The 13543-nt window shown below is 68.5% G+C and overlaps 1 protein-coding gene across 1 annotated transcript; it reads left to right on the plus strand.

Moving 5' to 3' along the window:
- Positions 1-1559: 1559 nt before the first annotated feature.
- On the plus strand, positions 1560-12385 carry KLF16 (Kruppel like factor 16). Its single transcript, XM_045087441.1, has 2 exons — positions 1560-2182; positions 10100-12385. Exons 1-2 carry the CDS (start codon positions 1717-1719, stop codon positions 10399-10401), a joined length of 768 nt encoding a protein of 255 aa, XP_044943376.1. The 5' UTR covers positions 1560-1716; the 3' UTR covers positions 10402-12385.
- The last annotated feature ends 1158 nt before the right edge of the window (positions 12386-13543 follow it).

Consider the following 13543-nt stretch of genomic DNA (forward strand, 5'->3'; position numbering starts at 1 on the left):
CAGCCACGTGCAGGGTGGGGGTGGGGGGCCCGGACGGGAGCAGACAGCCGCTAGCGAGGTGGCAGAATGAAGAGAGAGTCGAGGATGGGGCCAGGGTCCGGGCCGCTGTCCCGCACGCAGGCAGCAGCAGCTGTGACCCCAGGAGGCCGCTCTGGCCATCGCTGGGCCCCCACAGCCAGCCTAGGAAGAGGCGGGGCCGTGGTCGCTGCAGAGAGGGCCACCCTGTTGTCCCACTTCCGAGTGACCCCGGCCTCGGACTGCCGGCTTGGCTGACTCCGGCCATCGGCGCCCTCTCCATTAAACTACCTGGCCCGGGGCGCCTGGGTGGCTCAGTGGGTTAAGCCGCTGCCTTCGGCTCAGGTCATGATCTCAGGGTCCTGGGATCGAGTCCCGCATCGGGCTCTCTGCTCGGCAGGGAGCCTGTTTCCTCCTCCTCTCTCTCTCTGCCTGCCTCTCTACCTACTTGTGATCTCTCTCTGTCAAATAAATAAATAAAATCTTAAAAAAAAAAAAAAAAAAAAAAAATAAACTACCTGGCCCGGACGTCCTCAGGGCTTCCACAGGCCCCACTTTTCCCAGCCCCAGTCCCCAGGATCCGCGCCCGGCGGCGGGGAGCGATGTTCCAACCCCGCGTATCGGCAGGGCCGGTCGCTCTGCCTCGGCCAGCTCTTTGCAACCCCGCCCGGCTCCCCTTCCCGACCCCCAGACTCTGCTCCTCCGCCCGCCCACACCGGCCCTCCCCACCCCCCGTGGGGTGCGCACAAGTGACTCCCGAGGGGGGTGCAGGAGGAGAAACGAACGCCGGTTCGCCGGACGCGGCTGGGCGGGGCGCCCCACTCGTCCCGTGCCCGGCCACGGGGCTCCGGGAAACGCGGGGCGACGGAGGGGAGCGCGGTCCAGCAGGGTCCAGGTCAGGGTGAAGGAGAGGGGGAAGGGTCGCGCACGTGGCCGGGGGGCGGGGCTGGCCGCTTCCGCACCCCCACCGGGCCACGTGGGGAGCGAAGCCCTCCCCCATCGAGAACGGGGGCGCGCCCGGGGCCAGGGTGGAAGCGTCCGGGGAAGGGGCGGGCTCCCGCCGGCCGCGCGCCCCGGCGTGGGGTGGGCGCGCCCGCGAGGGGGCGGGGCGCGCGCCGAGGAGGGCGGGCTGCGCCGGGCGGGGGTGGGGCCGGGCGGGAGGGGCGTGCCCAGATGGGGCGGGGCGCTCCCGCGAGGAGGACCGTACCGGGGAAGGGCGGAGCTTGGCGAGGTGAGGCGGGGGTACTCCGAGAAGGGCAAGGGGGCGCGCGCGGGCGGGGTCTCGGGCTGGGGGTCCCGCGAGGGGAGGGCGCGCTCCGGGAAGCCGGCGGAACCGAGCTCCGGGGTCGGAGTGGGCGCGCCGGGGGCGGCTCCTGCGGTCCAGACCCCGCCCCCGGCGGCCGCGCGCGGCGGGCAGGGCGGCGGAGGGCGCGCCGGCGGGGGGCGTGGCCGCGCGCCCCGAGGGGGCGTCCTCCGGGCGGGGCGGGCCGCGGCCGCCCCCGCGGGCTCCGGTGCGTCAGGGCGCGTCAGGCGGGGCGGGGCGGGCCAAGCGCGGGCGGCGGCGGCGGCGGCGCGCGCCGGCCTCCGCCTCCTCCTCCTCCTCCGCCTCCCGCACTCGAGCAGCCGCCGCCGGCCGGACGGGCACCGCTCCCGCCGCCTCCTTTCAGCCCGCTCGGCCCGCGCAGCGCGCCCTTGCCCGGCATGTCGGCGGCCGTGGCGTGCGTGGATTACTTCGCTGCCGACGTGCTCATGGCCATCTCCTCGGGCGCCGTGGTGCACCGCGGGCGGCCGGGCCCCGAGGGCGCGGGCCCCGCCGCCGGCTTGGAGGTGCGCGCGCCGCGCCGCGAGGCCGCCCCGCCCGGGCCCCCGGGCCCGCCACCGCCGCCCCCCGCCGCCTCCGGCCCGGGCCCCGCCACCGCCGCCGCCGCCGCCGCCGCGCCCCACCTGCTGGCCGCCAGCATCCTGGCCGACCTGCGCAGCGGGCCCGGCGCCGCCCCGGGGGGCGCCTCGCCCGCCTCCTCCTCCTCGGCCGCCTCGTCCCCGTCCTCTGGCCGCGCCCCCGGCGCCGCGCCCGCCGCCGCCAAGAGCCACCGCTGTCCCTTCCCAGGCTGCGCCAAGGCGTACTACAAGTCCTCACACCTCAAGTCGCACCTGCGGACGCACACAGGTGAGCCCCGTCCTCCCGGCCCGCGCGCGCGGTCTCCTGCGCCCCTTCCCCCTCCGGGACCCCAAAACTGCGTGGCGCGTGGGGGGCGGGGAGGGGGGCGCGCCCGGGCGGCCGCCGCCGCCGCCGCCGCGCCGGCCGGGAGGGCGGGGCCTCGGTGGGTGGGGCGCGCGCAGGGGGCGTGGCGGCCACGCGGTCGGGCGGCGCGCGGTCGGCGGGCGGGAGCGTGGCCGCTGCAGGGGCTCGCGGGGCGCGCGGCGCGACGGGGTCCGTGGGCGGAATCGGGGCTCCCGGACCGTCCCCTCCCCCGTCGGCCGGGTTTCTCTCTGTTTCCTGTCGCGTTCGCGTCCGGGGAGTGGATGCCGCGGCCGGAGCACCCGCTCTGACTGTCCTGTCTTCCCGTCCTTTGCCTCAGTTTCCCTATCTGTAGAGAGGGGGTGGCAGCTGGCAGCGACGAATCACCCCAGAGGGCAGCAGAGCAGCTGGCGTGGGGGCCGGGGTGGGGGGGCGCCCCACACGTTTATTGTCCCCCCTCGTGAGTTTTAATAAGGCGGCGGGGCTTGCTGAATGCGCGGGTTGAGGCCTGAGTCTGGATGCGGGAGTGGGGGGCGGATTTGACAGGGGGACCCTCGAGGGCGTCAGGTCCTCACGCGTTAGGTGGCAGGGATGGGGTGAGGGATCCGTGACACTTGTCACCTCTCGCTTCTCAGCCGAGGGTGAGGGAATAGCTCGGGGAGTCTGAGGGAGGGTCACAGCCATCACCCCTTCACCCCTTCCCTTGTCCGCCTGGGGTCCCCCACCCTCCACCCCGAGAATGCTCTTGTCCAAGTTGGGAGTTGGGGTTGGGGGAAGGTGGGTGTTGGAAGCTGGCCTGGGCTTGAGTATTGAGAGTATTGGGGGGGGGGTCCCTCCTGCCCTGGGGGGGGCATCTGGGTACTGACATGAGGGTGCACTGCTGCCTTCTAGCCCATGACCCATCTTGGGGTTCAGTGTTTTTGCCTGTATAAAGGGTGCAGAATTCTGCCTTCTCAGGGTCTCGGTGGGGGTCTGGTGCAGCCAGGGCGCTGTGGACGCAGTCCCCTTGTGGAGAGGGCACAGGAAAGCAGGCCTGGCCCTGTGGTGTGGTGGGATTAGGGTGCGTGCAGCCCCAGGCTCCTTGTGGGACCTCAGATGCCCGGTGTTCTCCCTGCTTTTGGCGCTCCCCGTCTCCCTTGCAGTCCTCATCCCTGCCCATAGGGACCTGGAGTCTCTGCCCCGCTTGTGAGCACCGGCGGGATACCAGGGGCACCGGGCCGACGGGCAGGGTCTGCATTGCCTCCTGGAGCCGCCCCACTTCCCCAGCAGCCGCTGGGTGTTTATTCCTCTCTGGGTGTGGAGCTGGGGTCTGAGGAGGGCCCTGGATCATCCTAAGTGAGTCGGCCTGTTTGGGCAGCCGGGGTGCTGACGCAGAGAGACTGTCCGGAGAGGGACCCCGTTTTTCCCACTCTTGTGCTCCTACTTCTGTCCCGTTGTTGGACGGTGAGGCGCCGAGAGCCTTTTGGACCCCTCTCCCCAACCCAGGGTACTGATTTGATTTATTTTCTTTTCTGGGTCCTGTCCAGTTTCTGGGTCAGTGGGAGGCAGTGGCCAGGCCACCTCCCAGCACAGGTCCCAAGAGACAACTTCAGAATGGCCTAGAGTCCTTCGACCTGAGGCTCAGAGGCCCCAAGCAGTGGTGGTCGCCTCGAAGTCGGGGGACTCCTTGCTGGGCCAGGATGTCAGTATTGCTCTCCTCGTTTTAAATGAGAACTCTAGGTTCCCGAGGCCCAGCCGGGGTGGGGGGAGTGTCCCAGCGGAGCGGGTGAGTAGTGGGTTGGGGGCAGGCAGGACGCCATCCCTCACAGATCCTTAGCCCCCATGGGAGCGGTCCTCAGAGGCCTCCCCACAGTGCTGCGTGGGAGCCCGGAGGGCACGGCTCCTGGGCACACCGTCTGCTTCTGAGGTTGGGAAAGCCTGACTCAGGGCCCCTTGCTGTTCTGGTTTCCGAGGGTCTCCGTCACCTGTGTGCCCAAGACTGCTCATTCATGGAGTCGCCCCCCCCCCCAACCCTGGCTTCGTGGTTGCGTAAGGGCCTGTGAGTTTTTCTGGCTCTTAGTCGAGGGGGGCGCTGCTGTTACGCCTGGCTTGGGGGAGGGGAAGTCATGTTGGCCCTGGGTGTCCCCAGGCTAGCTTGGTGTTGCCTGTGGCCGGGAGTGGGCCTGGGGGGGGGGGGAACGACCCCCGGGAGAGCCTGAGGATCGCTCTCTCTCTCTGTAAGGAGAATCCCAGACCGGGCCCAGCCCCATTCCCCAGAGGAGCAGACTGAGGGCCCGGGCAGGAGCCTGGCCAGAGTCCAGTGTCCCTGCTCCGCTTGGCACAGGAGCGCCGAGGCTGGGGAGGGCCAGCCAGCGGCAGGGGCAGGGCTGTCCTGTGGTCCCCTAGGTCTGGCCTGGAGCCCCGGCACGGAGCTCTCCTACGTGGGGTGGAGAAGGACTTTGGAAGCTTCAGGAGAAGTTGACGCCGTTGCTATGGAGACGGAGAGTGAGAGGCGCGATGGGGCGGGGGCGGGAGGAGAGGCTGGCTGTCTACTCCTGCTCTCCCAACCTCCATATCCGGACTGTTCCCCTGCCCCAGAGTCCCCGGTTCCAAGCGGGCACGGGCTCTGCTCCTGCTGGACTCTCAGGCCTCCACCAGCAAGAGGGAGCTCAGACCCAGGAGTGGAGCTTCTAGGGCAAGGTTGGATCCCCAGGGGGCCACGGACACCACTCTCCGTGGTTGTCCAGGGCACCCTGGGGGGTCTTGGCAGGATCCCTGGCTGCACCCACTTGATGCCAGTAACTCGTGTCCCCTGGGGTAGTTGCAGGATCACCCCCAGGTGAGACCCCCCGTTTTACTCTCGAACCCTGTCTCGGGTCAGGCATGGGAGGTGAGCGCTGAGCACGGGCGGTTCTGTGGGGCCTCCTCGTCCCTGTGTCCTCACAGCCTGGACCCTTGGGCAGGGGGTAATGGCCACAGCCATGCAGGAAGAGGTCTCTCTGCTAATACCTCGGGGTCCTGTGGGGCAGAAAGGGGTGTGTCCCAGGAGCAGGATGTCGCCGGCTGCAGGGCATGGGGACAGGGGCCCTGGGGCAGGAGTTGGGAGGCTGAGGCGGAGGTGTGAGGCGGGGAGGGTCAGGCCAGGTGAAGGGTTCCGTTTAATCCCAAGGGCAGGGGATGGAGGGTGGCCAGGAAGGCAGGCCCGGCTTTGCAGAGGAAAATCCGTTTACGGAGCTGGGATTAGGGTCCGGGAGAGGAGTTGAGGAGGGCAGGCGCCCCGCCTGGGAGCGAAAGGGGTGGGCCAGCCCACAGACGGGGTGCAGGGGAGAAGCCCCTGGACGTGGAGAGTCAGAGGTAGCCGGGGTGGACCCCAGTTATTCTGAGTAGCCCAAGGAGGGGGCAGGGTGGGGGTGGTGGGATTCTTGGCCGAAGAGGCCCCCGGGGGAGAGGCAGATGGGGACCCTGAGGCCCAGAGGGGAAGTGGCCACCATCCTCCCGGGGCCGAGTGGACAGCAGACCCTATCCCCCTACCCACCTCCCCTGGGCAGTGCCTTTGAGGACAGGTGGGGCTGGGGAGACTGGCGGCTTACGGTGGGGGCTCCCCCTAGCTCCCTCCTCCACACATGCAGAGAGCAGCTGGAACTGGGGAGTGGGGGAGGGCCCCAACATTGCAGGGGGCGATAACCGCCCCCCACCCAGGCTCCCTGATAAAGGTCGCCCAGATGGCCCGGGAGCTGGTACGCGATACCATGCGAGGAGCTGGCTCCCTCCGAAGGGGGCCGCCCTGACTTGAACCTTCGCCCAGTGCCGTCCCTGAACAGTGGGTCTTCTGACCACACATGCTGGGGGGGGGTTGTGGGAGCCGTTAACGGCTCACCCCCTGGGCCACAGAGGCCCGTCTGGGAGGGAATGGGAGGGAAGCGAGCGCGCAGTGCAGGTCTGCAGCGAGGAAGGAGGGGTGAGGGGCTGCAGTAGCCGCAGTGCCTCGGTCGGGGCCACGGGGGCGGACAAGAGGGTGAACACCCCGTCAGCTGCTGCTGCACCGAGCTTGGTCCTCTGGCCCCCGAGGCTTCACACAGATGCGTGGAGTGCCCACGGCGGGTCAGGCCTGTGCCCTCCACTTGGCAGTCAGGTGAAGGGGCAGGTCTCACACCTGGGAGAAGCCAAAAAAGGGGACAGTGGAGTGTACCTGTGGGGTAAGGAGAGGTCCATCTTAGGTGTGAGGGTATACACCGAAGGGGCAGAGCGACAGGGGAGAGAGTCTAGGCAGCCGGAACACGGTGTGTGAGCACTGAAGAAGTCGAGGGAGGGTGAGGGGTCAAGGTAAACCCTTTCGGCTTTGATCGTGGGTCAGGGAGTAGTTCTGGGATTTGAAAAGCAGAGCACAGACTAGGTGGCTTAGCCCCAAGCTGATGGGCTACTGCACTAGTCCAGGCAAGAGCTGGGTGTACAGCCAGTGTGGGGTCTGGAGATACTCTGAAGGGGTTACTGATAGGATTTCCTGTGAGCAGGCCAGGGACATGGCCTGTCTCCGCCTTTGGTGGCAACAACAGGACGACTGAAAGGGGAAGCCGACAGGAGGAGTGGGGATGTGGGGGTGGGTAGGTGGTAAGCCTTGTGTTTGGGGGGCAGGGCCCAGGGGGCGCCTGGCCGGTTGCTCATTGGGGCATGGGACTCTTGATCTCAGGGTTTGAGTTCGTGCCCCACGTTGGGTGTGAGATTATGTAGGGTGTCTCTGTACAGCCATCCTAGGAGCTTGCTGGAGGCAGACCCCAGGCCCTGCTCTCCAGACCTCCCCATCAGCTCCCCCTTCTGCTGCACCTCCACAGCTGTTCTTTGGGTTCTTTCTGGAATCCCGGGGTGGGGGGAGCTTCAGGAAGCCCCTGGCGTGCTGCCTGCTGCCTGCTGCAGCCCGGCCCTCTGGAGCTCTCCCGAAATTCTCTCACCTGGCCCAACTCCACTGCACGTGCTGGGTAGGTGGGCATTTGTGCAAGGGTCAGCTGTCGGACACAGCTCCCTCCCTACCCAAGGGATGACCTCAGGAGGTCATGGCGAAGGTTGGTTGTAGGAGTCTGGTCCTTGGCCCTGTCTGGGAAGGCCAGGCAGGCCAAGTGGTGCTGCTTGGCTCCGGTACCACCACCTTCCCGGTCCCCTCTTTTATCTGGTCTCCAGGACCTCTTGGCCTCCATTTCTTCTGAGCCAGCATGGCACTGTGGTGACTGCAACTGTCCCCAGGTCACCCCAGCCCAGCCCAAGTCAAAAGGTCTTGTCCGCAGGGCCCCGCCCACCGCATCTCCTCCAGCCCAGGTTCCAGTCTGCTCTGGGGCAGCGGGAGGTGGCACCTGCGGCCCCACTGGCTCTGAGCTTCCTAAGCGCAGCCCCCTCCCCGCCCTGGCTAGTGGACCGTGGGAGGGTGACAGGGCCTGGTATCTCGCAGGCATTCGCCCGACGTTGTGGGGGCGGAAGCCTGCGCACGGGGTCCCGCCACCCACGTGTGCACGTGAGTTCCCCAGCAACTGGGTGTGGGGCGGGGCTGGCAGGCGTCCAGCCGGCAAGTCGACCCCAGCGGGGCCGCCCCCGCCCTAGCGCAAGCGGGGACCACGTGAGCGAGGCCGGCTGGGCTGCGGATGGCCCTGCCGCCACCGAGCTACGTGCGGCAGCTGTGTTCCCGGCGGCTGCACGCGTCCTGCCCCAGTGCGCGCTGGCACGGCTCTTGCAACCTGCTCGTTGCAAAGTGGAACTGCGGGAGGCGGGGAGGCGGGTGCCAGTCCCGCCGCCCGCCCGAAATGGGGAAGTGAGCCAACTGCGGGGCGCGCCAGCAGCGGGATGGCCCCCCCTTCCCTTCTGTTTCTCCCCGCCTGCGCGCTGCAAGATGGCGACAGGACTGAGTGCCCCTCGGAGGGGGCGCCCCCGGGCACCAGGACTGGCCTAGAGCCAGCAGCCCCGCCCCCGAAACCGGACTCCCCTCCCGCAGCCTGCAGCCCTGGGGGGACTGTCCGGTCCCAGCACTTCCACCAACCGGGTGGGGCCGGGGTCCTTTCCCGGGCTTTTTTGAGCCCCCCGGGTTCTGTAGAGGTTGGCTTTGCGGAGGTCCCTCCGCCTGCCTTTGGGATCGTTCCGGGGAGGGGTGCAGCCCCAGAAGTTTGTAGTCCGCAAGGTCTTGGGTACAGATGTGTAAGGCCCCCTCTTCACCCCGGGGTAGGTGACTAGCACACCTGGATTCTCCGCTGCTGGGAGAAACCCACAGATCTTCATGGGGGGACTTGCTGGACGCCGCTGCCTCCTTTGGTCTTGGGGGCGGCCTGGAAGAAGGGGTGGGGGAGGGGAGGGTTTCGTTCTCCTCTGGGACATGGGTGATGGCCCGGCGCTCTCCCTGCCTCTCCTGTCTCCTACCTCCTCCCAGCCCGTCACCTAAGGACAGTCCCTTGGCTTTCAGAGCTGGGATGTCCCTGGCACACGCTGAGAATCCCCACCCTGCTCCCCCACCGTGTCCGTCCCGTTGTCCTGTCCCCCGCGCTCCGGGTTTCCTCTGCCCTCGGCCACCATCTACCCTGTTGGGGGGCCTTTCTCAGACCCCGGGCCAGGCACCCCCTTCTGGTGTGTTCGCTGACTGAGTCACCACAGTGCCCAGCCTGGGCCTGACCCCGCGGTGGCCCCCCGGAGTCCAGCCTCTGCCTTTTGCACCTGGAGCTCCATCCAGTGCCACAAAGGGTGTCACACGGGGGTGTGGGCGCCACGGCTCACGCGCCCACATTCTCTCCGGACCCGCGTCACACGCACCCTCCAAAACTCCTGAACGAAACAACCGCTGGAGTCCGGCCTCCAGGTACCCCGCGCAGGGGCACAAGCTCCGGGTCCCTCAGGACCCCTCGGCCTGGGGCGTGGCCGGAGTCCAGGGGGGACTCCCCCTGGGGTGGGGAGATGCTGACAACGCTCGCTGGGGACCGGGCTGAACCGATGGGGAGCCGGCACCCCAGGCAGGAGGGGTGGGTGGCGACAGGCGCTAGGGGCTGGCGGCGGCTGGCCGGGGCAGGATGGGCGAGGCCAGCCTGGGAGGTGGGAGGGGTCTGCGGAGGAAGTTGCCTGGTGGCGGCCCGCCCCTCGCCTCCCCTCCCCTCCCCTCCCCTCCCCTCCCCTCCCCTCCCCTCGCCTCCCCTGCCAGTCGGTTCCGTGGGGGCGGGGTAAGGCCGGTGGCCGCCGCCTCCAAGCCTTCCCCTTCCCGGCAGCGCGGTGACCTGCCAGGGGCCTTCTCTGCCAGGGCCTTGTGCCCTTCCCCACCCTGGGCTCTGGGGCTGCAGGTGGCGCTGTGTTCCCTCCACATGGCCCGCGACAGGGTCAGTGGGTGGGCTGGGGCATGGGAGGCCACAAGGGTCACTGGGTGGGCCGGGCACCGGGAGCACCTGGGAGCCTCCGGAACGCGCCCCCCCCCCAGAGCGGAGGTGGGGCGGGACCCACTGGCAGAGGGAGCAGCCCCCGCCGAGCCCCGTGTGCCCCGGGGGTGGGCGCAGACCTGTCCCCAGGCCGTGGTGCGGTGGGAGTGGGGCGGGCCTGGCAGAGCTCGGCCTCCGCCCGTTCTGCTTCGCAGCCACGGAAACTGCTCGTGGAATGACTACCGGGTCTTGGGGAGCGAAGGGTAGGAGAGTTCCTTAGGGGCTTCGTGAAATGAGTGGGGGGTTTCTTTACGTCCCCCCCAGAGTCCAGCCTCCGGAACCCGCGGGCGGCGGCTGCGGGTGGGGGGCGGGGGGAGCCCCACGGCCCGGACCGCGGGGCCTGCGGCGAGGGCCCCGCCGGCCGTGTCGTCCCCCCCCCGCCCCCCCCCGGCCCCGCGCTGACCGCCGCCGTCTGTCCTCTGCCCTCTCTGCCCAGGCGAACGCCCCTTTGCCTGCGACTGGCCGGGCTGCGACAAGAAGTTCGCGCGCTCCGACGAGCTGGCCCGCCACCACCGGACGCACACCGGCGAGAAGCGCTTCCCCTGCCCGCTCTGCTCCAAGCGCTTCACCCGCAGCGACCACCTGACCAAGCACGCGCGCCGCCACCCCGGCTTCCGCCCGGAACTGCTCCGGCGCCCGGGCGCCCGCAGCACCTCGCCCAGCGACTCGCTGCCCTGCAGCCTGGCCAGCAGCCCCGCGCCCAGCCCCGCGCCCAGCCCGGCCCCCTCCGGCCTGTAGGGCCCTCTCCAGCCCGCCCTGCCGCACCCCTGCTGGGCCTGGGCACGGAGCACCAGCAAACCGCCTGCTGTCCACAGCCAGGGGCGGGCCACGGACCGACGGCCCCGGTCCCCGACGGCCGGCCAGGGTGCGGGTGGTCCTCGGGAGCGGTGGCTGGGGCCCGCGTCTGTAAATAGCCATGTCAGATAATTCTCTTCACACGTGTTACACAGGAACCCCTGGTGGGCGGCCAGCAGGCGCTCCCCTCCCCCTATCGCCACCTCCCTGCTTTGGAGAGGGTGAGTCTGGGGGGTGCTGGTGAGCGGCCCAGGAAAGGTGCACCTGACCGGTGCTTGGACCCTGCCCTCCCCAGCCCCCCTCTCCAGGTTGGGATGATGTGTGCAAAGAGCCTTAGATGAACCAGGGGTTACCGCGGCACCCCTGCCCACCGCGCCTGGGGCCCCTCACCCCTCTGAAAGCCATTGGAGATGTTCAGGGAATTGGGGCGTGGCCCCAGCCACCCCCATCCGGGTACTCAATCTCAGGTGTCCACAGGTTCTGCCCTGCCACCCAGCTCCCCGGCAGTGGGGGTGGGGGAGGGGGAGGCAGTAGGATCCAGGATTTGCTCCTAAGACTGGGGTGGGGAGGGAGAGAAACGGGTTCTTCCAAAGAGCATTTGACTCACACGGAGGGGAGGGGGTAACACGGCTGCGGCTGGGGCAAATGCCTCCTTATTTATTTTCCTCTGTCTCTGCTGGTGGGAAGGAGGGGGGCGGGGAGCTGCTCCCCCTCTGGGTGGGTGTGTGCGTGTGAGTGAGGACTGCGCCTGTCAGAGTCCAGTCCCCGACTTTGGCCTTCCACAGCATGGTGTGACAATCAGTCAGTCCCTCCTGTTCGGGACCACGACAGCATCGAGCATAAAGCCCCCGTCCCCTGCACGTGGAGGTGTGGGGGCCGGCCCGCCCTGCCACTGGCCCTTCTTCCTGGCGGGTAGCCCCGGTCCGGGGGCCTCTGGAGCAGAGGCTGGGGTCCCGCCTATGAGGGCGGGAAGCATGAGGGCTGAGCCCTGCACCCCATGGGATAGCTCGTTTTTTTGGACCGGGTAGAATATTTTTTCAGGCACCAATCCCTTTCCTGACCTGGGCCCTGTGGGTGGTCTGCTGTCCTGGGCGGGGTGGGTGGGTGTTGGGGAGAAGGTCTGCTTGATCTGAACTTAGGGTAGGGAGGGGTAAGTGCTGTGTCCTCTCCTGGTGCATTCCCACCACAGCTTGGGTTGGGTTTCATTTTGGACAGGGACTGAGGACCCCCATCCTACAATGGGAGAGCACCCAGGCTCCCTGTCCCAAGACCGTGAAAGGACCTGCGTCCCACTGTTGGCTGCAGGAGGTTTGTGGCACCTGCCTGTGTTCCAGAACCTTTCTGTCTCCCCTTTAGGGGGCTGGGGGTTTGGACGGCATAGGTGTGGACCAGACCCGGCCTGGCAGCATCCAGGGACGGGTGCTGGGGGTCCTGGGGAGGAGGCCAGGGAAGCCCTTTCGGAGCTGGACTGGGAAGGGTCGTCTTGCCTGGTCTCTGGGCGGATCCTTGCCGGCCTGGTCCGCCTGTACCCTAAATCCTCCTCTCTGGCAGTGTTGGTGAGATGCCTTAGTCTGTGGGGGCAGGCTGGGGTCCCCTTTCCCCCTGTGACCTTACGGGCGTCCTCTTGGTTGTCCCATCCCTGGCTGGTGCCTCCCCACAGGAGGTGGGCTCTGGGTTTGAGGGGCCCGGAAGCTGGGGACTCATCCCTGGCCCCTGTCCAGGGGCCTGGAGAGACTTGTGCCCCTCTGCCCCCAAGGAGCTGGAGGTCACTGGGACCTGGTTCCAGCCACTTAGCTGTGGCATCTCAAGGGGGGAAAGGGGGAGGGCCCCCCCCCCGGGGTTTGTGCTTTCAGGGGGCGCCCCCCTTCCCCTGTCCTGCCTGGCCTCTTCCTTGTATTTAATTAAACAAGCCCTTTTTTAAACCCGACTCTTGTGCCCGTGTGGTTTTTTCCACCCCTGGCCTTCAGCCGGCCAGCTGAGTGCCTGTGTCCCCCAGCCTCCCGCTGGGGACCCTGGAAAGACGCCACTGGCTGGGACACGAGATAACGCTCCCTAAGGCCTGGGGAGGGGGCCGCTGCCCCGCCTCACCCACGCGTCAGCGCGGCTGCGCCCCCCTCCTTGCCGTTACCGGGCAACCGAGGCGCGGTGACACGGCGCCCGCCCCTTTTGGGCTCCGGGAGCTGGGGGAGCCCCTGCCCGTGGGGCTGCTGGTGGGCGTGACAGCGTTGATCCGAGAGGGTCCCCGGACCCCGCTGCCTCCACCGCTCTCCGTGGCGCGCCCGGCGGGTCTGCTCACGTATCGCACGCCTGCCGTCCGCCCGCTCCGGATTGGAGGGCACAGGGCCGGGGAGCCCCTTGGGGAGGACTCAGCGACCCCGGGAAGCTGATGAGGGTCGTGCACCCCTTTCCTAGGGAATAGACGCCCAGATCCCCGCGGTTTGCAGGGCCCCGAGGGCGGGTGTGGCTCCGGTGGGGGCGCGCAGACCCTCCCCAGGGCCTTCCCCGAGTCCGCCCCGGGAAGGCGAAGGCCCCGCCATCTGGTGGCCGTTCCTAGCATTGCCCCGCCGGCTCCCGCTGAGCCCTGCCCCGGGGTCCTCGCCCTGCGGCCGTGCTGGGCAGGGGTCCCTCGCCCTTCCGCAAGGACGGCCTCCCTCCTGTATCCGCTAACCCCTGCTTCGCTTTGTCCCCTTTTCCCTGGCTCTGCCCCGCAGGCCCGCAGACATTGCTCCTTGGACCCCGGTCCCACTGCCCCCTTCCCACTCCACCTGGCTTTTCTGCCCCTTTGGGCAGAGTCCCTGGAATTCGGGGACAGCCCCTCCTGCCTGTCTCTCTTGGGACCCCATCCCATGTGCTCTGCACAGCTCGAAGACGTCCCCTGCGGCCTTCTGGACGCTTCCTGGTCATGTGGCCTCGGGGATCCCTGACCCCCTCGGATATCCTCCACCCCGGGCTCAGGACCCACTCCTAGTACACTCACATGCCCTTATGTGCCCAGGACACTCCCTGGTCCCACGCCAGTCGGACCTCAACTCCAGACCGTCAAAGTGCCCATTCCCACCGCCAGGTTGCCCAGTCCCACCTCCCC

The sequence above is a fragment of the Mustela putorius genome, unplaced genomic scaffold (genome assembly GCF_011764305.1).
Source record: "Mustela putorius furo isolate JIRA1106 unplaced genomic scaffold, ASM1176430v1.1 tig00000095_pilon_pilon_pilon, whole genome shotgun sequence".
Taxonomy (NCBI): domain Eukaryota; kingdom Metazoa; phylum Chordata; class Mammalia; order Carnivora; family Mustelidae; genus Mustela; species Mustela putorius.